The sequence below is a fragment of the Trypanosoma brucei genome, assembly GCF_000002445.2.
Source record: "Trypanosoma brucei brucei TREU927 chromosome 11 chr11_scaffold01 genomic scaffold, whole genome shotgun sequence".
NCBI lineage: Eukaryota > Euglenozoa > Kinetoplastea > Trypanosomatida > Trypanosomatidae > Trypanosoma > Trypanosoma brucei.
The window spans coordinates 5,053,062-5,074,148 of NT_165288.1; the positions used below are offsets into that span (position 1 = coordinate 5,053,062).

Consider the following 21,087-nt stretch of genomic DNA (forward strand, 5'->3'; position numbering starts at 1 on the left):
CTTGACAACTTTCACAACTTCTTTGCTCTAAACAATTAAACCTCTTTAAACGACACACCACAAATTTCCTGATATTGAAAATCCCATTTTCCTCCGCCCATCGCATAATTTTGAAGTTTCAACAAATCTCTTGTGTTAAATTTACTTCGTTTGAACTCTCTATACCAAGTAAAAATTTTCAAAATCAGTCTTTCTTTTTTCCTCCCAGTCATCTGTTTGTCCTACAAAATGAATAAATGGAGCCTCTCCAATCACCCCACTATTGGGAATAAAAGAATCTCTCTTCATAATCCTATCCAATTATTCCCCTCCTCAAATAAAATATCTGTCTAAAAGCTTCTTCCTGAATTGCACTTCATATTAACAACGGTTTGTAAATACTCTGCTCTGACCACCACTCCCCACTTCCCTTTAGTAACTCTCCAAATGCATATTCAAACCTTCTAAATGCCCAAACTCTGGCTATCAAACCATAGCCACTAAGATAAGGGTTCCCACTAGGAGGTGATTTCAGTAACGGCGGTAACTTCTTATCCTCCTCTTTTCTGTATACAACATTAAAAAAACAATAGAATCTCTTCACATGTTCTTTGTAAATATCCTCTTCACTTTCTGCTGTATGTTGTATAAAATATTCCACAGCACTCTCATACTTATTTCCATCACTAACTATAACATCCGATCCGTCTTAATGAATTACAATACCCTCATCAGTTACATTCCGTTTCTCTGAAATATTCCATAACCCATCTAGGTCTTTTAACGTGACTATATAAACTTCCCGTCGCAATTGTAATAATTTCAATATTGATTAGTTTGGCACTCAATATGAGTCTACACTATCCTTGAGTTGCATGAGTTTGAACTGCGACCACAAACACTCTAGGTTTTTTGTGCACATTTTATGTTACATTTGTTTTTGTGTCTTCTTGAAGTGATACTGAGCCTGAACACACTAAATGTTAGAGGAACTGTAAAGTTTTCAATATACAAAACTTCATGTCCTAATTTGTTCTATAATTTTGAGAAGGTTATCAGAAAAACTTGAAAAATTTAGGAAAATGGGATATTCCATCCTAAGATATATTTCGATTTTCAACAAGTTTTGGATTTCAATTTTAAAGCATACCGATATGCATATATATCTAAAACGTAAACATTTATTAACTTAATTAGCATCTACCACTGTACCAAACCTAGACACTCCATTTAGCCTCTTCACTAGACTTCGTGGGTATCTTATTGTCCCCCTCATCATCTTTATTTGTATGTTGGTGACCATCGTTACGTTTGTATATTGAACTGTTTATATTCTATCTCCATTTAGCCTTTGTTTATCACAATATTCCTCTTTTCATTTACCTTTTATTTCTCACTTCTATTCGTTGTAACACTACAACTGTTCTACGTGGTTCTGTATTGTTGTTAATTTAGTCTTCAAAAATCATATTTTTATAATATTAGTATACACATACGCACAACACTCTCCTATTATTATCATCATTATTATTATTACTATTATTACTGCTATTATAACCCAAAATAATAACTATAAAGTAAAACTAAATAAATAAAAATAAAATAACCCTCATTTTTTATAGTCTATTACCATATCGCTTTATACACATAGACCACTATTATAAATTTCAACATTTTTAATAATGTACAGAATAACCTTATTTTAATCAAGAAGCGTTAAAATGTATAAACTTTTTCTAAATTGTAAAAATTCTCTCAAAATAAGCAGAGTTCTTAAAATTGAGCAAAATGATTTTGCCAATAAATCCTTAAAAGTATTATGCTAGAAGCAAACATGCAAGCAAAAGAGGGGCTTTGTGAATCACAACGGAACTACTTCCTGTGGTGTTTGTAGTTCCTGTTTTACTATCTTGATTTGCTCCATCTACTTGTTTGGGTGTGTAAGTTGGATCCGCTACGCACCTCTTTTCGCTTTTTTCACTGATTTCTTTGCAGCCATCTTTGCAGCTAGTTCCAACCCCTTTCTCCTTGCAAGTCTAGTTGTTAGTGGTTTCTGGTTTCGCCGCTGTATCTTTTCCGTCTGTGCCTGCAATGACTTCCTGTTTCTCCGAGAGCTGTACATTCGGGACGGCATACGCTGATTTCGCTCTTTCTATTAGCTTTTCCATTGTCGCTGTCTGCTGACTTTCCCTCGCTGCTAGCGTTTGTATCTCCTCCATTGTTTTTAGTGCTTCTATTAGCTTGGCCACCCACGGTATTGCGTTTAGGCCACTTCCGCTGACTCCTGGTGTTGTTGCTGCCGTGTAAATAACGCATAGGTTTGTCGTGGTTCCATCACATGTTGTTGGTTCCTTGCCGAGGTGCCTTACTAGTGCGTTGGCTTTTGCTTACCCCCTGATTTTGCTTTTAATTTTCGCTATTAGTTCCGCTAGCATCCGAGCATTTACAGTGGCCGGTTTTTTTTGGGGGCATTCGCTGGTAACTAGGCCTACATGGGTTAGCACGTTGGCTCCCCAGTCGCAAGCGAGGTTGTTGTTTTTGCAGTCTATTGTGTTACCCCAGGCATCGCCGCAGCAAAGGCAGAGCATGTCGCCTACTGCGCTTTTTCCGCCTTTGTCGCCGCAGCCGGATGCATAGACTGAGGTTTCTGCTACTGTTTTGCTTGGTGATGGTGAGCAGTCTGTTTGGCCGCCGTATAGCGCTTAGCAGATCAAGTTTTTGACTTTTATCGGCTTCTGTGTTGGCAGTTCAGTTTTGGCAGTGGTGTAGCCGGTTTGAATTTGCTTTTTTCTGCGTAGCGTCCTGTTTAGGGCTGCTGCGGCTAGGGCCCTCTGCCATCCTTTTGGTGGCGGCGCGTTTTCGTCTATCCATACCTTGCCATGTATTTTTCTTGTAGGCTTGCTGATATATTTCCTGCCAGTTTCTGAAATTATGTTCCCAGTGCGTCTGGAATGGCTCTTTCTTCGTGGTTTGTTTGCGCCTCTCCAAGTTGTCGGTTTGTGGGTCGCCTGCGAAGAGCTTTTGCCATTTGTCATCGGCTGCCGTCATGTTCATTGCTTTGATGTTCGTGATCTCTGTATTGTTTAGATCAGGAATGTCGGGTATTTGTGGGTCGACGTCTTTCAGCCGGAATACGTCACAAAGTAGCTGTAGGTCTTCGATTTTTTCGCGAGTAAGAGCTGCATGTGCCCTGGTCACGGTGGCTACCAGCGTTTTTAGCAGTACTGCCTGCTGATTCATTTCTTGTTTCAGTGCGTCCTGTCCTAATCCCTTGTCGGTTGAAATCGGAGAAAGTTATGACGGTTTGGATTCTTTTTTTTCCAAGACGCTATCGCCTACCAGCTGTTTTGAAGGCTTGACACATTTGCAGAGGTTGGTGTTATTTTTGTCGTTTTTGGTTTGTTTTCTTATTTTTATGAGTTTCCGTGGTTGTGATCGGTTTTTTCCACTTGTTTTTCTAGGAAAACTGGTTGCTTGGAGTTTCAGCGGCTAGAGGCTTGCTAACGTGGAGCCGGAACATAGTTTCCTCGTCGCTTCTGTTTTTTATAATGGACTGTCAGTTGTGCGTTGGCGGCCGCTTCTATTTAAATTACTCGTTTGTTAAAGAGCGTAAGTATTCCGTCGCTGCACCAATAAGGAATTGGAGTAGTGTCGCCATAGATTCTCTTCACTTCATAAATCCGCTCCAACAGTTAAAATATGTTCTGTTTTAAAGAGTTTCTACCTTTTTACTTTTCTTTTCCTCTCTACAGTAATCCGTTTCTACTCAACGTTTTAAAAAACTCCTCCAGGTAACATTGAAGTGTTTCCTACATCTGTTTACCGTTATTAATATATATATATATATATCATTAACATAAGACTTCGATATTGTTTCACACTTACACAACCCTACCCATTCTTGTGCTGTATTCTCTTCACAGCTAAATATTAGGATCAGTTATTAGCAAAAAAGTACAGTCGTCACCAAATCAGCTGCTTCACGTATCCACATTTGAAGAAAATACATACCAAAATTTCCTTCTGTATCATCTCCCTCTCTGCCATGCTGCGCAGCCACGTATCCTTTCTTTTTTTCTTCTAGTCCTGTTTCTGCTTGCAAAGCAGTTACTCAAGATGTCCTGTAAACCGTACTCTGTAACCTAAAAATTGGCCACCATCTTCCCCTTGTGTATCATGATGCTCCTCATCATGTTTATTATTTAAATGCGCATCTTCCACCTCCCTTTCCCTACATTCCTTACTGTCATACTTGCTCAGCTTCTCCTTTTGAACTATTGTCATTCTTTTAAATGCTTCTATTTTTCCCGCCGGTTTTATCTCAATCACCACAATATTATAATATTTGTATATACTCACTCACAACACACTCCTATTATTGTCATTATTATTGCTACTATCATTATCCTTATAATTACAGCTACGACTCTAACTTGATATCCATAAAAAATGGGAAATGAACTAAATTAATATATTACTTATTTTAATATACAATTACCCTCCTACATTCCACAGACAGTCCTCTATAATACAAATGTTTTACAAGTTCTTATTTTTTAAAAATTTTAATGAATTACACGTTTTGCAAGTTAGAAGTTAAAAAGTGTTAATATATATAACAAATTTTATAAAACTTCAAAAAATTATCTCAGAACAAAAAAATCATAAATTTAATAAAATTGAGCAAATATCCTTCGAATGATCGAATGCTACCAAACTTACAAAAGCAACAGGCATCAGAGCTAATTTCTTATTGAAAATAAAACTGGAATCCTTGCAGTCTTTTTCATACTATTAACAGTTGCTGCCCTTTTCACAAGCTTGTCGATTAGTGTCATGTCTGGAACACTTATCTTTCTTCTCATCTTCCCCTCCTTCTTTCGCTTCTTCTTTTTATACTTTTTTTATGCCATCCTCACTCAATGTGCACTTTTTATCGTCGTTTCCTTTGGGATTGAAAATGCGCCCATGACAGTTGAGCGGCTTTAGACGTCTGCTGTCAGGGGCAGATCTGGAAGTCATTCCTTAACTGCTGATCGTAATAATCTCCTAGTTCCGAATATCTCTCTTTTTAGATTATTTTTCATTTAAAAGCTATTCGTTTCGCGCAGCTACACTGGCATGCGTCAGCGTAAAAAAAGCCGAATGCACCGCAAAGAAAAACCTGGCAAATTATAAAAAAGCCAAAAAAAGTAAATTAAAACCCGAAACCTAACCCCCTAACCCTAACCCTAACCCCAACCCTTTTTTTCTCTTTTGTCGGTCCTATTTCTGTTCGGGCAGATTGTTCAAAAACTTAATTAAATTCGTTACCTCGGCCCAAAACAAAAATTAATTAAAAATAAAAAACCTAACACTAAAACCTACAAAAATCAACAGGAAAAAGGAGAAAAAATTTAGCAATCATCAAAAAAATTTGGTAGGCTCAGGTAGCCAATATATATATATATGTATATAACGATTTCTCGGAGATTTTAAAGGGGTTAAAATATATCAAATAGCAAAGTTCGTTTAAAAATAGGGGAATTTTTTAAAACAGCAAGGCCATAAAAGCAGAAAACACGTGAGGAACAGAAACTCTCAAATTTCTAGAAAACGATTTTTCATCTTTCTTTTTGTTTTCAGCTTTTGGAAAGCATTTAGGGTCTTTTTTATCATCAAAATCACAGCCTTTTTTATCTTTGCAGGGTTTCACTTGTTTTATGCTTTTTGCATTCATCTGCTGATTTGGCTGGTTCTGTTAATTTGTCTGTGTTTGTGGGACATGAGGGACTTTCTTGTTTTTTCTTCTTGACTTCTTGTTCGTTAATGAAACGGCGAACAGTGTAACATGTTGCTGCATCTGCGAGTTCTTTGGGGTTGGTTATTGTTTTCAGTTGTCTGTCGCCATTGCCGCCTACGGCGGCTTTTGGTGGTGTCATGTCGTCAAGCGACTTTCCTACAGCGTTTTTAATTTCGTCTCCATTTTCACCGATGACTTCCTTTAGTAAGTTATCCACTTTGGTTTTCGTGGCATCGGCGTACTTGGCGCCTTCGCCGTCTATGGCTTTCGCTAATTGTTCTTTCAGCCTCGGCGCCATTATCAGTGCTTTTATATCCAATGTTGCCGACAGTGTGCCTATCGCTGCTGCAGCGTCTTCTAGCTTGGCTATAGCTGCTGCTGCTGCTGCAATAGTTTTTTTGTTGGGGATCGCGGTAGCTTCCGAGCTGTCGGAGTATTTGCTGTCGCTTGCGTCAGTTTTACGTGTAAGCGTTATTGTTGCTTTGTCAAAAATCTTGCCGCCCTTTAAGGCTAGCACTGTGCTTGCGCCGTTGCTGCAGCCGTTGTTGGCTCCGTATTTCTGCCCGTTCGTCCCTGCGGCTGCGCAAAGTGTGAGCTCTGCGTCTGCTGCTGGTGGCGGCATATCTCTCGCTTTCAGCCCAATCAACACCAACTTATTTGTGCCTTGTTCATTTTGTGCGTGGCTACCTGTATGGTCTTCGTTCGTCCCGTCGGCTTTTTTGCATGTGCCGTGTCGGTTTGGTGTCAGCTTGGGTTTTGCCTGAAGATTCGTGCCGTTCGCGTACGTGCTTACTGCTGTGACAAAGTTTGTGGATTCTATTTGCGTGTTGCTGAGCTCTGCAACCGCTAGCATTTGTCGTTCTAGTTGTGCTGCTGCTGTTGTTCCTGCGTTTATAACGGCTGCTTTTCTTTTTACTGAGTTTAATACTTCACCAGCTGATTTTAAAAGAGACACCGCTAACAGCTTGGCTGTCAGTGCCTTCGCCCCTGTCTCTGTGCTCGTTACGGCGGGCAATTTTGTTGCTTTTGCGGTTGCCTTTTCCGCGTTATCAATTGCTGTGCTGATCAAGGCTTGGGCATTGGCTGCAATATCTCCCAAATAGTATGCTGCGTGGCACGAGGTTGTTACTGCTGGTCTTTTGCGGTGTAATGCGGTAGCTACAGGCATTGCTGTTAAAGCAAAGATTAGTATTAACGCTTGCGGGGTTCGTTCTATCTTTACTATGGTGTCGGCCTTGCCATATTGGACGTTACTGCTGGTCATTGCTCTTTGCTATACAAACTACAGAAAGTCAAAGTTGGCTTTTAAGAAGTATACAACAAGAGTACACCGCTGTTTTTAGCGTAGAATGCATAAGAAATTCGGATCATAATTAGAAGCTTAGCCTAGTGCTTGCTTTTATTAATTTCGGATACAACCTTGCTACGCAGTTGTTGCTGGATACACCATAGTTTCTGCGTCTGCTACAGTTTTACACGACTTGTAAAACTGCTTTAATTGTCTATAAGAATGTTGTTACTGCACAATAATCAGGTTTTCTGTGAATAAAAAGGGTATCTATTGCCTGTTACCCTGCTTGTTTTGTTGATATACTAAGATCTGAATGCATGTGTTTATTTTTAACCTGCCTACTGTGAGTGAATCAACGGCCTGAAAGTATTATGTCTCTATTAATCAGCTCAGGTACTGTCTGTTCTATTCTTTGTTCCCCAGCTTTATTTAACATTTAGCGTATATGAATGCATCTGTATCACTGTTCGTCCCTTTTCAGCGAGCTCCGCCGCTGCCGCCAAAGTAGCCTCGAAAAACACTTCTTGTGTTATGGGGCGCCATCCTGTGTCTCCTTCTTCCGCTAGAGTTGATTTATGCGTAGTGGTCATAACTTTATTAGTACGAGTATGCCGCTGCAAGTTAATCCAGCTGCCTCTGTCAGTTACATTTTCCCTATTAATTTCTATTTTTAACGTTTCCGACACAGAAAGCCGTAAATAGAATTAAATGCTGATGGTAAATAGCACCACTTCACTTCTTTTTTTCCTCTACGGTGAATTGAATTTCACTCTTATATGTAAAATCATTTATAATATCCAACGTATATCGATTAATTTTACTTTTCATACATTTAATGTGCTTGACTATAAAAAAACGAACAAGCTGCTTCTATCTGATAAATTTCCCATTCCTGTATGTTTAGGGGGAGTTGATGCTTACTGTTTCTACACTATCTTGTAATATAGTGACACTTTTACAGTTTTTTTCGTTTTATTTTTGAACGTGTTCTTTCTCTTTCTGCTCCTATCTAAATTTGGTGCTGCTTTTGGAACTTTTGCAAGTTTTTTTCGGTCATCAGCTGTCTGTTTTCTCAAAGCATTGCCAGTTGCACTAATTTTTGTACTAGACCTACTTTTAGACATATTAGCCACCCTTAACCGGCTATAATCACCGTATCACATTGCTCTTCATCTATCATGGTGGCTATATGGAAATAATTCAATCTTCAAATGGTTTGTTGTAGCATACAGGTAATGGTAGGGTTAGGCACCTTCCAGTTGCATTGGTTCATTATGTTAGTTATAACGACCCAATTTGGCTATGCGGTCTCCCTGTCACTATATGTTTATCTCACTACATAATCTCCTTGTAAATAATGGTATCCATCGTCATATTTGTGTTTAAAACTGCACAAATTTCCTCTCTATATTCATCCTTTTATCTTTCTGCGTTTTATGTGCTAACATTTCTCCCGCTCTTCCTCTTACTTACTATCCAACTAACTCACTTACCCCACGGTGACCTCGGCATTGGTTTGAATACTTTCATTTTTGACTTCCAGTCGATTATTATTATTACTCCTCTTATTATAATATTTGTATATACACACTTACAAAAAACAATTTTAATTATCATTGTTTTTGTCAATAATGTTTACTCTTACTATTATAACCCCTTTGTATCCAACTGAAATCCATGAAATAAACAAATAAGCTAATTAGAATAGCATCTATTTTCCATACTCTATCACTATACTATTTGAAAACCATATGTCACTTTCATACATTCTTTAAATTTTTTATATTTTTTAATTTTTCTTAAATAATCATATTTACTTATCTTTTTTACAAACCTGTTAAAATATTCTTATAAAAGAGCGTCTTTTCATAGATTTTATAAAATTGAACAAAAAACTCTTAACAATAATTCTTAAAAGTGTTATGCTAGAAGCAAAAATGCAAGCCAAAGAGGCGCCTTGTTAACGACAAAAGAATTGCTTCCGGTGGTGTTTGTGTTTGTCGTTTTCCCATCTTTCCCTTCTTGGCAATCGTTTTCTCGCTTAGATTTCACCTCCTTTTTCAACTCACACTTTTTGTCTTTTTCGTTAAAAGTGCAGTCTTTATCCTTTAAGCTTTCACAGGCTTTTTGATCACCCCCTGCTTCATTGCAAACTTTTTTTGCCGGCTCTTGTGTTGCTTTGTCTGCTTGTTGGCTTAGAGCTTTTGTGGGTTGTGGCGGTTGAGTAACTTCGACCGTCGCTTGCAAGTATGTTCTCAACGCTGCTGTTTTTAAGTTTGTGACCTCCGCTGCAATACGAGCATTTTTGAGTGAGTTTTTGTGTGCTGCTTCCAGTCTGCTTATTGCCGCTGTGAACTTGCTGAGCCACGGTATTTGCAGCTTGCCGGTTGCATCTAACGCCTTATACAGCACGCAGTCTCCGTTGGCGGCGCCGTTGCATTGTGTCTCGTCGCCTTTGCCTAGCATTATTTTGCCTGCTGTCGTGGCGCCCGCTTTGTGTTTTAGTGCCGCCGTGAAAGTCGCTGCTGCTGCCTTTATGTCTGCTGCCGTCGTTTTTGTGTGTGGTATTAATGGGCATTTTTTTGCTAAGGCCGCCGCCGCCGTTGCCGACGCACTGGCCGTGCTGTAGGTAATGCCGCTTAGTGCTGTCCCGGTGCATGCTGGTGATGACCCTCCGCTCGCGGAACACAGGCATAGGAAATCGCTCATGAACGACCTGCCCGCCTCGCTGTTGCTGGGATCGTTGCCGCCGCAAGCTGTCGCTGCCGTGCCGTACGTCTTGCTTCCGGCCTTATCCTCGCCGGCTTTATCGCCGAAAAGAATGTCGTTAAAGTCGGCTTGTGCCTCTGCCTGGGTGGTTGGTTCGACTAAACCTTTTTCAAGTGCCTTAGCTTTTTCTAGACTGCAATTGATTAGCTTGTTTGCTGTTGTCCGCATGGGGCTGTTTGGTAGTCGAAGTATTTTGATGCTGTCTATTTCCAAGTTGCCAGCAGAGATGAGGTGCTTGGCTTTCTGCCATTTAGGCCTGTTTTCTTTGTACTGCTGTGGTTTATCGCCGTCACTTGAATCATCTTCAAACTTTTGGTCGTACATGCTGTCTTCTGCTGTAGAAAGGTTAAGTTCGATCAGCTGTTGTATCGCGCGCGTCACCTCTTCCTTGTCTTTTTGCTCTGGAAGATCTGCTTCTGCAGTTAGGATCTGACGGATGCCGCACATCATATTGAACGCTTGTGCGTTATCGTTAGCTGCTCCTTTGCAGCTGCCGGCAAGGAGTGTTATTGCTACCGCAATCTTAACTTCGGCTACCGATAGCCTTGGTGAGCTTTGAAAATTTTGTTTCTTCATCGCTTTCTTTGTTGACTATCTAAGTTTTATTGCTCCTTAAATACAAATAATTTGTCAGTTTCTGCTTGGGCCGCTGTTTGAATGTGCCGTTCCGCAGTGGCGGTGAGGGAACTTTTCCTAGTAAATGGCGAAAGTCTTTTACACTGGCTGATTTTTGTATGGAAGGGTAAAGGCAGAAAGCTACTTTGTCATGTATGCGCTAGATGTTCTGTCCGACTGCATAAAATGCAGCTTGCACTTTATTTTGGGGTCGTAAAGTTGTGGCATAACCTTCAACCGCTTCCTTACTATATCTAAATCTAAAATGGTTATTAGTTAGGTGTCAGTCCGGCTTCACTTTGCTCCAGTGGCGTGTGTTATTGGTGCCGTCTGTTTGTCTTTTTGCCTGTTCCTGCTTAGTGAAGGTTGTTTCAATCGCTTTAGCAGCAGGCCGGTATTTTTTTGTTGTATTTTCGTGTAATACAAGGTGATATATCAGAACTTTAGTTGCTCTGACCGATTTTGCTGTAAATGTGTCTGTTTTTTTGGTGGTGTATTATTGTCTTTTTTGTACTTGGTTTCGATGAACAGATCGGAATAATAGCTATTGCAATTGTCGATGTGTTGTTTAGCACTCATTGAACTTCTTTATAATTTGAGTAAAGCAATCGAAGCGCCAGCGCCTTTTTGCCACAAGTTGTCCGCACTTGACATCGCTTGACGATGCTTAATTCGTTGCAGATTGTAAAGTCGTTTATGACACGTGACTTGTTTTTGTCTTGTCTTATTGGTAGAGCCCTCTGTATAGGAGTAATCTTGTGCATTCCGTTGTAACGGGAGCCGATTTTTGGTCATTGCATTGGTGCCGCCGCCTTATGTTTCTCAGCGCCCTTGAACATCCTATCTGGTGCTGACTGTCGCAAGCAATTAAAAAAAGTACAAGCAAAAAAAGCTCGTGGGCCGCTTACTGGCTACTTCCCTTTTAAAGGCCCCCAACAATATATAATTCATTCCGCAAGACGTTTTTGATTGAATTTCTGATTTAATATTCGGATAGTGTGCCATAATAGAAACGGCAATCAACACGACTGCCGTGACTTCATCTATTTTTCAAGTGATACACAAAAATTTATTTACTTCTTTTCTATTTTCCTCTACATCGCGGTGTGTTATAACGTATTATGTTGTTTGATCATGTACTATTTATTATGCTTCACCCGTGCTGCTTATTTCATGACAAAAACGTACCGATTGTATTTTTCCTGTGAAATGGACTCTTTTTATTCCTCATTTCTGGTTGCAGCATGTCCTTTTGTATAACAATACAAACTATCTTATTTATGCATGAAACTTGCGCATATTTCATCAGTCATCCTTTTTCATGACTTTGTACCCTTCAAAAATATTCTCTATGCTCTCTTTCACTCACACTCACTCTCTTGAACACATCTCACTTACTTACTCTAATTTCACCGTTGACATTGTTGTATAGTTTCTATTTAGGCCTTGAATTTAGTCATCACAGCTCTTTTGTAAAATTTTTGCATACATAGTGCCGAGATAATCCTATTATTATTATTATTATTATTATTATTATTATTATTATTATTATTATTATTTTGACCATACCTAATATTGGTTGAGAATAAAATACATGAAATTATAATATTTCATGATTTCTCTCGCTTTTCTTACCATATCACTTTACTGATTTGTGACCATAGACTGCTATCATGTACATTTTACTAACATTTTCACATTTCTCTTATTTTTTAATTTTAATGAATTTTACTAATTATCACATTTTAATCAAAAAGCGTTAAAATACATAAAAATCTTTTCAAAGTATTAAAGTCTAATAAATTTGAGAAAAAAGAGGGGATAATTAAAACAGCAAGGCCACAAAAGCAGCAGTCATACTCAGAGTCAATTTGTTATTGAGGAGAAAACTTGAATCCTTGTACTCGCCTTCAATCCAACTACAAACCGCTTTTTCACTTGGTTTTACGTCCTTGTTTTCCGGTTCAAATTCTTTTTTAGTGTGCTTGGTACACCTATTTGAATCAGTTTTGCCATTTTCCCCTGCTTGGTTTTTTGCCCCTTTTTCTGCTTTTTGTTTGGATTCCTTATCCAATTTTCACTTCCTTTTTCCGCGTTCTTCAACAATCAGTTTGCATGGCTTTTCGCACTTGTGTAACCCTTTTGCTTCACAAGTTGAGTCTGTTTCGTTTATTTTTGTGGTCTGTTGGTTTGATTTGTTTTCTAAATTTGTGGTCTGTAGTTTTAACTTTTGTATATTTCGGTTCTTGTAGTAAGCCAAGACTTTCTGCAATGTTTCTAGACTACTGATGCTACTTAGCGCTATTTCCTTCCCTTCATCGGCGTCAGGGTCTTGGACTTGCTCTTTCGTTTTACTGCTGTCGTATTTTTCGGACATGACTGTGCTACCTCAAAGCATTGCTTCTATTTTTCGTTTAACAGCGGGTTCAGGAGTTCGCGAACCGTTCTTCTTCAAAACTATTGACCTGTAGAGAGATACGAAAGTTTGGTCGTCTTTCAGTTTAAGTCCGTCTTTGAACTCATACTTTTGGGGTTGCTTATTTGTGGCCAAGTATTCCTGACGAGCTGCATGAAGTAGAGGCTCTGCATCTGCTTTGGTCCTTATTTTGGTTGTTCCCTTCATTTTCATGCCTGTGCCGTCAAGATAGAAAATAACCGCCGAAACCTTTGGTGTTACGCCAATAGTGTGTCCGGTGTTTGCATTTAGCATATAGTTCGTGGCTTTCGCTTTTGTTAGAGCTCAGACGCTACTTCCACCGGTTGCCTCAACATCAGCATCGTCGCTTTTGATCGCGCCCTGATAGCCGGCTGCATCAAAGCCTGTAACTGTCGGTTCAGCTGCTGTTAGCCCGGTCGTTTCGAGCACACATCCAGGCGCGTCGGTTGAGAGGTCTGTATTGTGTCTTCTGAACACATTGGTCCCGGTTTGCCTCGAGGAGAGAGTGTGTAGTGTCGCTGGCGATCTGGCTCGTTTATGTCACGAATTATGCTATCGCCGCTTGCGCTCTCGCCGCATCCCGGATCGCTGTTAGCTGTATTGCCTTCGGCTGTCCCAGAGAGGTCCTCCAAGGCAGTTTCCCCCGCTGAGTGTAATACGCTAGGAGCGCCTTCTCCTCCGGGGTCTGTGAGCCGTCACCATTTTTTTCTATTATTATTTTTGCTTTGTATAACTGCTTTAGCTCATCGTGCGCAGTTGTCGCGTCACCTTTTACAATTGCGGATGCTTTTTGTTGTATCTTGTCGAGTTCTGCCGCCAACTGGCATGCACCGGTCCATGCAGTATATTTGATGCCGCCGCCAGGTGTACAAGACATGCTTTTGGCCGCGAGTAGCGTAACAAATAACGGCAGTGGAGTGGTTTGCATGATGTAAATGCTTCGCTGTAGCTTGAAGCTTAGCTTTGTTTCTTGCTACTTTTTGTGTCTCCGGTGAGTGGTTGTGTCCGCAAAGTTTGATGTAAATTCTAAATTAAATATAAAATGTCCAGGTCGGGTAATATTCTTGTGAGTGTTTGCACAAAAACACCTAGTTCGCTTTATGAAATCATACTTATAAATCAAACCCATATTTTTCTTGTCAATTGTATCTACGGGAGTGTAATTCCAGTCCTGCGAATTCTCGAGATACCCAACAGATTTCTAAGCCTGACAATTAAAATCTTACGGTTGTTAATTGCTTTTATTTGATGGAAGCTTTGTATCGCATGTCGGAGTGACAAACAGGAAGCCCTAGCGTTTCTCCAGGACACAAATGAGTTTTTTCTGCTTCTCCATCCCGTGTGACCGTATTTCATCGACGCTTAAGAATTAAAAAATTGGGTTCGGAAAGAGGTTTTTTTCTCTGCTTTTCTTTATTAATTCTTGCCGTTGGTTTTTACACAACGACAACTCTTAAGGTCTGATCATTATGCCAATAAAAAATCGGTGGGCATCATTAAAAACTTTTGTCATCTCATATAAAGCTCTTCTAACGGAAAGTACGCGATTTACTTTAAGCAGTTTCCACGTACTAATTTATATATATATATTTTTACGGTAATTCAATAGTAGTCTCAGTCTTCAAATCCTCATCCAAATAAAACGTCATATTGTCTTTCTAAAATGTTACTATTATTAATGTTCCTAATGAGAACAAGAATTTACTATTATTTCATACTCAATTTTTTAAATTCGCATCTCCTTTCTCTTCTTCACATATAAAAAATGGAATATACAATCAAATTAATAAATATAGTTGCTGCCATCTCTGGTGTATTACCTATAACTTTTGATTTAATTCGTCAGAATCGTTTTGTGTATAGCTCTATGCCTTCTCGTATTCTGTAATTTTTTTGTTGGCACTTTTCTTTCATCTATTGCTTCTTCTGCATGATACGTGACGAATTCATTTGTTGTTTCCACTGGACTGTACCACTCTCCAATTTTCCATGCAATCATCTCCATGAGTGTAATAATGACCATTGCCATATTTGTATTTGAAGATGCGCATTTTCATCTCCCTTCATCACACTCCCACTTTACTCAAACAACTTCCATTGTCGTGAGTGCTTCTATTTTTCTTTTTCATTTGCCTATAACCAATGCTCTCATAATAATTTTGGTATATACACAGCCACAACATATCATTATCCTTACCGTTATTTTTTAACAATTATTATAGCCCTAACATGTATAAGTAGAATAACTAAAATAAATTAAATAAATAAAATGAGAACTGTGCTCCTCCTTCAAACCATTTCACCACACTACTTTACACAATTTCCACTATCATACACACTTTACAAAAAGTTTTAAGATTTAAAAACTTTTCATATTTTTATCAATTTTCGTAACCGTACATTTTCGTCAAAAAGTATAATAATACGTCACATTTTATCAAATTTTTATATTTTCATAAATTTCATGAAATTGTGCAAAAATCCTCGAAATTCTAAAATTATACCATACTCATAAAATTATCAGTCATCAGAGAAAATTTTTTATTGGCGAGAAAACTGGAATCACGGCATTTATAAGTTCTTTTATCAGACCCATTACTATTTTCCCCCTTCCATCCACAGTGTTTTGTTACACCCTGATTTGCTCCCTCACAAGCCGTCTGGTTTAGAAGGGTGCTGCATCCAGGTTTGCCAGTATTATTCCCGTTTTTCTTTTTTCCTGTTAGTTCTGTTGCTTCTTTTGATGCTGCTTGTTTGCTTTCTTCACTCAATGTGCACTTTTTTCCTTCTTTTGTTTTTTAATAATGGGAGCCTGGAGTTCCGCCACACTTTTCTTGTTATTCTATTGCGTTGCAAACTTCTTCCGGTTTATGGGTTGCGTTGTTGTCTTGACAGTGTTGCTATTGAATTGTTAGCTTTAGAGCTTCTTGCCTCTTTGCTTGAAGACACCTGCACGTCGCTTCGGTGAAGTTTTCATCGCTGTTAATCTCTTCTGCGATTTCGCTTTTTACCGTCGCTCCATCGCTGTATATTAGTTTCGTTTTTTGTAACTTAGCCCACAATTTTTGATGTGAATTGAGCTTGTTCGTTACCGAAAAGTTTATCGCGCGTTGTGGTTACGGCTTTGTCGGATTTTTCTTCTTTTGGTTTATTCGCTTGAGTTTCTAACGTTTTGGCTATCACCTCCAGCAGCAGATCTTCGGTCTTTCAGCTGTCATAATTGCTCTCTGTTGGTGTTTTCTGAGGCGTTGCCGCTGTGTGGAATTTGTCATAGGCTTTCCGTGCTGCCTGGTGGCTTTTAATGTTTTCTGCGGTTTGGTCGCATGCTGCTGCTGTTAGTGGCTAGACGTTTGGGGTTATCCCGTCTACTTTTAATGCTCCGCCGCCCCAATAAGCTTGATCAGGTCCGCCAGTTGTTGCCTCTTACCCTCCGCTGCTTGAGATTTTGGTGAGCTGGCAGGTGTTTCTAGTGCTTTCCGATGCTCCACTGCCTCCTGCTAGTGCCGTGTGTTTGCTGTAGTCTTATTTCGAGTGCGCAAAGCCTGGTACAGGATCTATCTGCATCGCTGCAACGCAGACTGCATCTTCGGTTGCTATCTTGTTGTTGCCGTTTCTTCCTGATCGCGCTTGGAGGAAATATTCGGTTCCTGGAATGCTTGACACCGCTTGGTTGAATACACTGGTGGTTTCGTCTAACCTACCGTCTGTGTAACCTAGAGCCGCAGCGGCTACGGATGCTTTTGGGGAAAGATTTTCCAGTGCCGCAAGGCTTTCCTTCATTTTTGTGTGCATGTAGCCGGCGAAGAGCGTTAGCGCCGGGGCATCGTCCTTTTTCGCTACATATGCTGCCTCCTCTGACTTTAAACTTAGCGTTTTTAGATTGACAATTTCCGGTATTAAATGCTTTTGTCTCGCGGTCGTGCTTTCTGCTGCTTTTTTGTTGTGCTTTATGAGTGTGCACAGCTTTGTCGCTGCCGCGTGACCGACTGCGTTACTTTTTGCGGCGTCTGACCCCGTTGTGACCACGAAACTTAAAGCCGACATCACCTTTAATAAAGTAATCATTCTAATGTCCATCTGCTTCGTTTTTGTTTAGGGTCTGCTTGCCTTTACTTTTTGACTCACCGCACGGAATGTACTAGATGTATCTGAGTCCTGAGAGTAATGAATTACACCAGTTAAAACGTAAATTATTGACAAATTCAAATAATACTATATAGAAATTCTTCCTGCAGCTTTGCAACTCGTTCCGTGTGATTTACTCGGGATTTTATACAGCACACCTGAAATTTAAAGTGTTGTAGCTGACTTTGTCAGAGTTGATGACGGATACATAGTCTAGAGCCAACCGTCAACTCTTTCTCCCTCTGCCAAAAGGTTTCTACCTTCACCCACTCGTCTTGTATTTACTGCGGTTGAATTACATGCACATACACATGTATGTCTGTTTTCTTGTACCAACATTTGGGCCAAAATACTTCATTTTGATTTTCTACTCTTTTTTGCTTTCCTGACCCTTCTGGAAAGCAATTCAGCCCCATCACCTTCCATCGATGGAACAGAGCTTGCACAAATCGCGCTGTGCACTCAGACATAGGTATGTAAAGTTTCGTTGTTTTTCTGCCAGATGCGGTGCCAATCGTTAGGTTTGCAGCGCTCTTGAGCTATTGCAGCCTACTGCTTCGCTGGTGAATCGGCCTCGAACATTAATGTTTGCTTGTCTGTTCGCTTGGCTATGTATGGCTCATTTAGTGAGCCTCGCCCGGATTCAGCGCTTATAACTTCTCTTATAAGGCCGAGTGGTTTTACAATGCAATCCAAACGCTTCTGTCAGCTCCATTTTCTTCTTTCATTACTGTCTTTCATTACAGTTGACTATACGGAAATTCGTGGAGGTGATTAAGTGTTGCAGGAAATGGATGATCGTTACAAGTTTCTGACTGCTAGGCTAGATTCGCTTTCATTATTCTAAGTCACTTCAACTTTACTATACTATATCTGCTATTTAAGCACCATTTTCACGCCTTCACAAGTGTGATCCCATAAAACAGCGAAAACATTCGCTATATCTAACAACATCGCCGATTCCTCTGCATGTAAGTGTCACTAAGGGTTAATGTTTATACACTCCTTTGTGATGCTACAACGAACCCTTTTTTGCTTTCTCATTTGCCATTTGGATACACTATTTCTTTGTTTAATGTTATCCTTCCTAACTTTGGTGCTAACCTTCGATGGCGTCGCATGTTTTGTTCCAATCATCAAGTGCTTATCTTTCCTTTTTTGGTGGAACCCTTTATTCACATAAAATGCGCAGTTTCAAATCAATTTTATCTCCTTTTGTAGCTTGGTTTTTCTTTTAAGATTTACGTTTATTTATGATAGGACGCTGAAAAGAAATAATGCTTTTTTTGACGGTTCTTGATAACATATGGACAATGATGGCCTTGGGTGCCTTAGACTTAAACTTTCTCTTTGTTTTAGTGTCAGTGTTAGCTACCTTATTTGCTTTGTGCACTTCTCACTTTCTCTACATTACTATCCCCTCTACAATCTCCTTTTGTAAAATGATGCCCATAGTCAATTTTATGATTTAAACTGCGCATATTACATCTTAGCACTCTTCTCCTTTCTTTCTTCCCTCCTTTTTACCTTCCCATTAGTAATATTTCTCTTTTTCTCACACACTTTACTCACTTACTCACACTTCACCATTGTCATTGTTTTAAATGCTTCTATTTTTGTCATTCATTCAACCGCTACCACCATTTTATCATGATGTTGGTATGCACTTACCGCGATCATTATTATTATTATCATCATAACCCTAAAATTAAAAATAGAAAAATAAAATGAGCTAAGTATACAAAAAGTAGAAATTTAATACCTTAAAACCTTATTACTTTACAGTTATACACTGCATTCATGCCAAAGTTTATACTTTTTTATTTTCAAAATTTGTACATTTCGAAAAGTTTTACAAAAGTGTTAATGTATCTCAAATTCTGGAAAACTCTTCCAAAACAGCAAAATCTCACAAATTTTATAAAATTTAATAAAAAGCTTCTACCAATAATTCTTAAAAGTGTTATGCTATAAGCAAAAGAGGCTCCTTAATTACAAAAGAATTACTCGCTGTTGTAGACGAATTCTCTTTTGGAAAGCATCTTTCTACCTCCGTTTTTTCTCATCAAAATCGCAACCTTTTTCATCTTTGCAGGGTTTCTCTGTACTATGCTTTTTTCATTCGTCTGCTGATTTGGGTGACTATGGTGCCTTGTTTGTTTTGGAGGGACATGAGGAACTGGCTTGGTTTTTCTTTTTTTTTTTCCTCCTCCTCAATATACCTTCTTACTGTATAATATGCTTCTGCTGCTGCTAGGTCATCCACTGATGTTTATCTGTTGAAGCTGTGTGTCACCGCTAACTCCTGTAGCTGCTTTGGTTGGTTTGAATTCCCGCGTCGGCTTTGCCATTTTTGCCTCGACTTTTCTTGATATACTCCATACTCTTGTGTTGGTAGCTTGTATGCTTCTTCTTTGCCCTTGCCTGTGGTGTGCGTCGCTTTTTCTTCTCTTAAAGCCATTGTAATAGCTACCGTAGGCGACCCTGTTGTAAGTAGCTCTTTTAACTTCGGTCCTTGTCGTGTATAAGTTAGATCGCTCATTGCTATTTCCATTGCCTTCACTTCCTTGTTTAGTTTTGTTAGTTTTATTTTCGTGGGAAGCTCGATGTGTCATATTCGCTGGTACTGCCTACATCTCTTTTCAATGTGCTGACTTTTCGCGTTAACAGCCCACCGCCTCTGAAGCTTATGCTTGTGCTGCCTTCTTCATTTCGGCAGCTTGCTGTCAGGAAGGCTGCTGCTCGGTCCGTCTCGCAGATCGTTAGATCGTCGGTTAGCTTGGTGCCTGCTGGTTTTACCTTTATAGTGTTGATCGGTAGTCGGCTTGGTTTGGCCGCTGCTGCACTTAATTCCTTCTGCGACTTTCTAGTGCCTTCTCCGGTTGGGCACTCGCCTTTTGTCGGTGCTGACAGTTCCACTGTGAGGTGCCTACTTGTTGAACCGAGAAAAGTGTTCGCTATCGCACCGTCTTTGTTCGGCAGTTTTAGCTTTTAAAGTTCTGCCAATAGGCCGTGTGTTCCAGTTAGTTCTTCGACTTCGCTGATCCCTGTGACTATTGCATCGTAGTTTGCTTTAGCTTTATTGAGAGCTTCTGTTGCTGCTGCCGTCAGTTTGATCGCCAACAACGTTGCCCCTACCTGCGAGTTTGTTGCTTGTGCGGCTATTGCCACTCGCAGCCGAGCCGCTTCAAGCAAGTCTGCTTGGGCCTTGTCTATCTGGTTTTTAAGTTTTAGTTCAGCATTTTTAGCTAGGGCATTAAGATAATCCGCTGCCGCGCAGGGATCCTCCTCCTTGTGCATGGCGTCTTGGATGGTCGACGTAGCTTGGGAAAAAACAGTTGCCGCTAGCGCAGCTGCGAAAATGGTCGCCTGCATCATTGTCTGTGTCTTTGGAAATTCTTTGGCCCTGTCTGAAGACTGACGTGTTGCCACCGTATTCGGGTTTTCAAGGTTTTTGGTTGACTAGTGGAGTCCTTTGCAGTAAGTTTGAGGGCGTGTCTATGTGGCTTCGGTTTATACAGTGTGTCTTATCAAGAAAAAGGGATGGTTCTGTTGACTTTTACAGAGCTCCTGTGTATTAGTTCCGAAGTGGTTGCTATACAGCCAGAAATTCCCTCGAAGTTTACATTGTCTGCGCTTTATGTCTGCTTCAAAAATACCGATCACTTGTAGATGATAGTATGATTTTCTTGTATTGTGGCCACTATTAGCTTCTCCGTGGCGTTGGTGAAAACGGTTGTGCGCCCCGTGCCCACTGCAACTACTTCTACTTCGTTCTTTGGAGAAACTTTCGTTTTTCTTTAAAAATAGTTTCAAATCTATTGCTGATACTGCATCTCCATCCACTACTCCTATGCCATTAATCACTGTTTAAATCGGGCACGGCTCTGGTGTGATCGGTATAACCGAGAACTCCGTTATGCACTTGCCCGCGGCGGCACTGACGCCGCAGTTGGCTATTATTGTCATGTGTTTGCCTAAACCTTCACATCGTTGATTTTTGCGGCTAGTAAAACTAAGAGGTGTCCTTTACTGGTTGCCATAGGCGTTAATTCCGCCCCAGGGTTTGTGTGTTGCTGGTAAGATAAG

The 21,087-nt window shown here is 39.9% G+C and overlaps 1 protein-coding gene and 7 pseudogenes across 1 annotated transcript, besides 14 other annotated features; all 8 read right to left on the reverse strand.

Moving 5' to 3' along the window:
• Window positions 1-11: 11 nt before the first annotated feature.
• On the reverse strand, window positions 12-1,001 carry Tb11.14.0030 (annotated as a pseudogene).
• A 488-nt stretch (window positions 1,002-1,489) lies between these two features.
• Window positions 1,490-1,534: a microsatellite.
• Window positions 1,535-1,539: 5 nt separating this feature from the next.
• Window positions 1,540-1,585: a sequence feature (AT_rich).
• Window positions 1,586-1,796: 211 nt separating this feature from the next.
• On the reverse strand, window positions 1,797-3,219 carry Tb11.14.0013 (annotated as a pseudogene).
• Window positions 3,220-3,804: 585 nt separating this feature from the next.
• Window positions 3,805-3,828: a sequence feature (AT_rich).
• A 524-nt stretch (window positions 3,829-4,352) lies between these two features.
• Window positions 4,353-4,396: a microsatellite.
• A 45-nt stretch (window positions 4,397-4,441) lies between these two features.
• Window positions 4,442-4,470: a sequence feature (AT_rich).
• A 58-nt stretch (window positions 4,471-4,528) lies between these two features.
• Window positions 4,529-4,549: a sequence feature (AT_rich).
• Window positions 4,550-4,683: 134 nt separating this feature from the next.
• On the reverse strand, window positions 4,684-4,995 carry Tb11.14.0031 (annotated as a pseudogene).
• Window positions 4,828-4,885: a sequence feature (CT-rich).
• Window positions 4,996-5,196: 201 nt separating the features above from the next.
• Window positions 5,197-5,224: a microsatellite.
• Window positions 5,225-5,305: 81 nt separating this feature from the next.
• Window positions 5,306-5,328: a sequence feature (AT_rich).
• Window positions 5,329-5,509: 181 nt separating this feature from the next.
• On the reverse strand, window positions 5,510-7,025 carry Tb11.14.0014 (annotated as a pseudogene).
• Window positions 7,026-8,822: 1,797 nt separating this feature from the next.
• Window positions 8,823-8,868: a sequence feature (AT_rich).
• A 104-nt stretch (window positions 8,869-8,972) lies between these two features.
• Tb11.14.0015 (variant surface glycoprotein) lies at window positions 8,973-10,397 on the reverse strand (the record flags this gene model as incomplete). The annotated part of the gene is made up of 1 exon (XM_824691.1): window positions 8,973-10,397. One exon carries the CDS (start codon window positions 10,395-10,397, stop codon window positions 8,973-8,975), a length of 1,425 nt encoding a protein of 474 aa, XP_829784.1.
• A 1,546-nt stretch (window positions 10,398-11,943) lies between these two features.
• Window positions 11,944-11,995: a microsatellite.
• Window positions 11,996-12,261: 266 nt separating this feature from the next.
• Window positions 12,262-13,801, reverse strand: Tb11.14.0032 (annotated as a pseudogene).
• A 644-nt stretch (window positions 13,802-14,445) lies between these two features.
• Window positions 14,446-14,468: a sequence feature (AT_rich).
• Window positions 14,469-15,120: 652 nt separating this feature from the next.
• Window positions 15,121-15,144: a sequence feature (AT_rich).
• A 227-nt stretch (window positions 15,145-15,371) lies between these two features.
• Tb11.14.0016 lies at window positions 15,372-16,950 on the reverse strand (annotated as a pseudogene).
• Window positions 16,951-18,911: 1,961 nt separating this feature from the next.
• Window positions 18,912-18,935: a sequence feature (AT_rich).
• A 26-nt stretch (window positions 18,936-18,961) lies between these two features.
• Tb11.14.0017 lies at window positions 18,962-20,376 on the reverse strand (annotated as a pseudogene).
• Window positions 20,377-21,087: the final 711 nt, after the last annotated feature.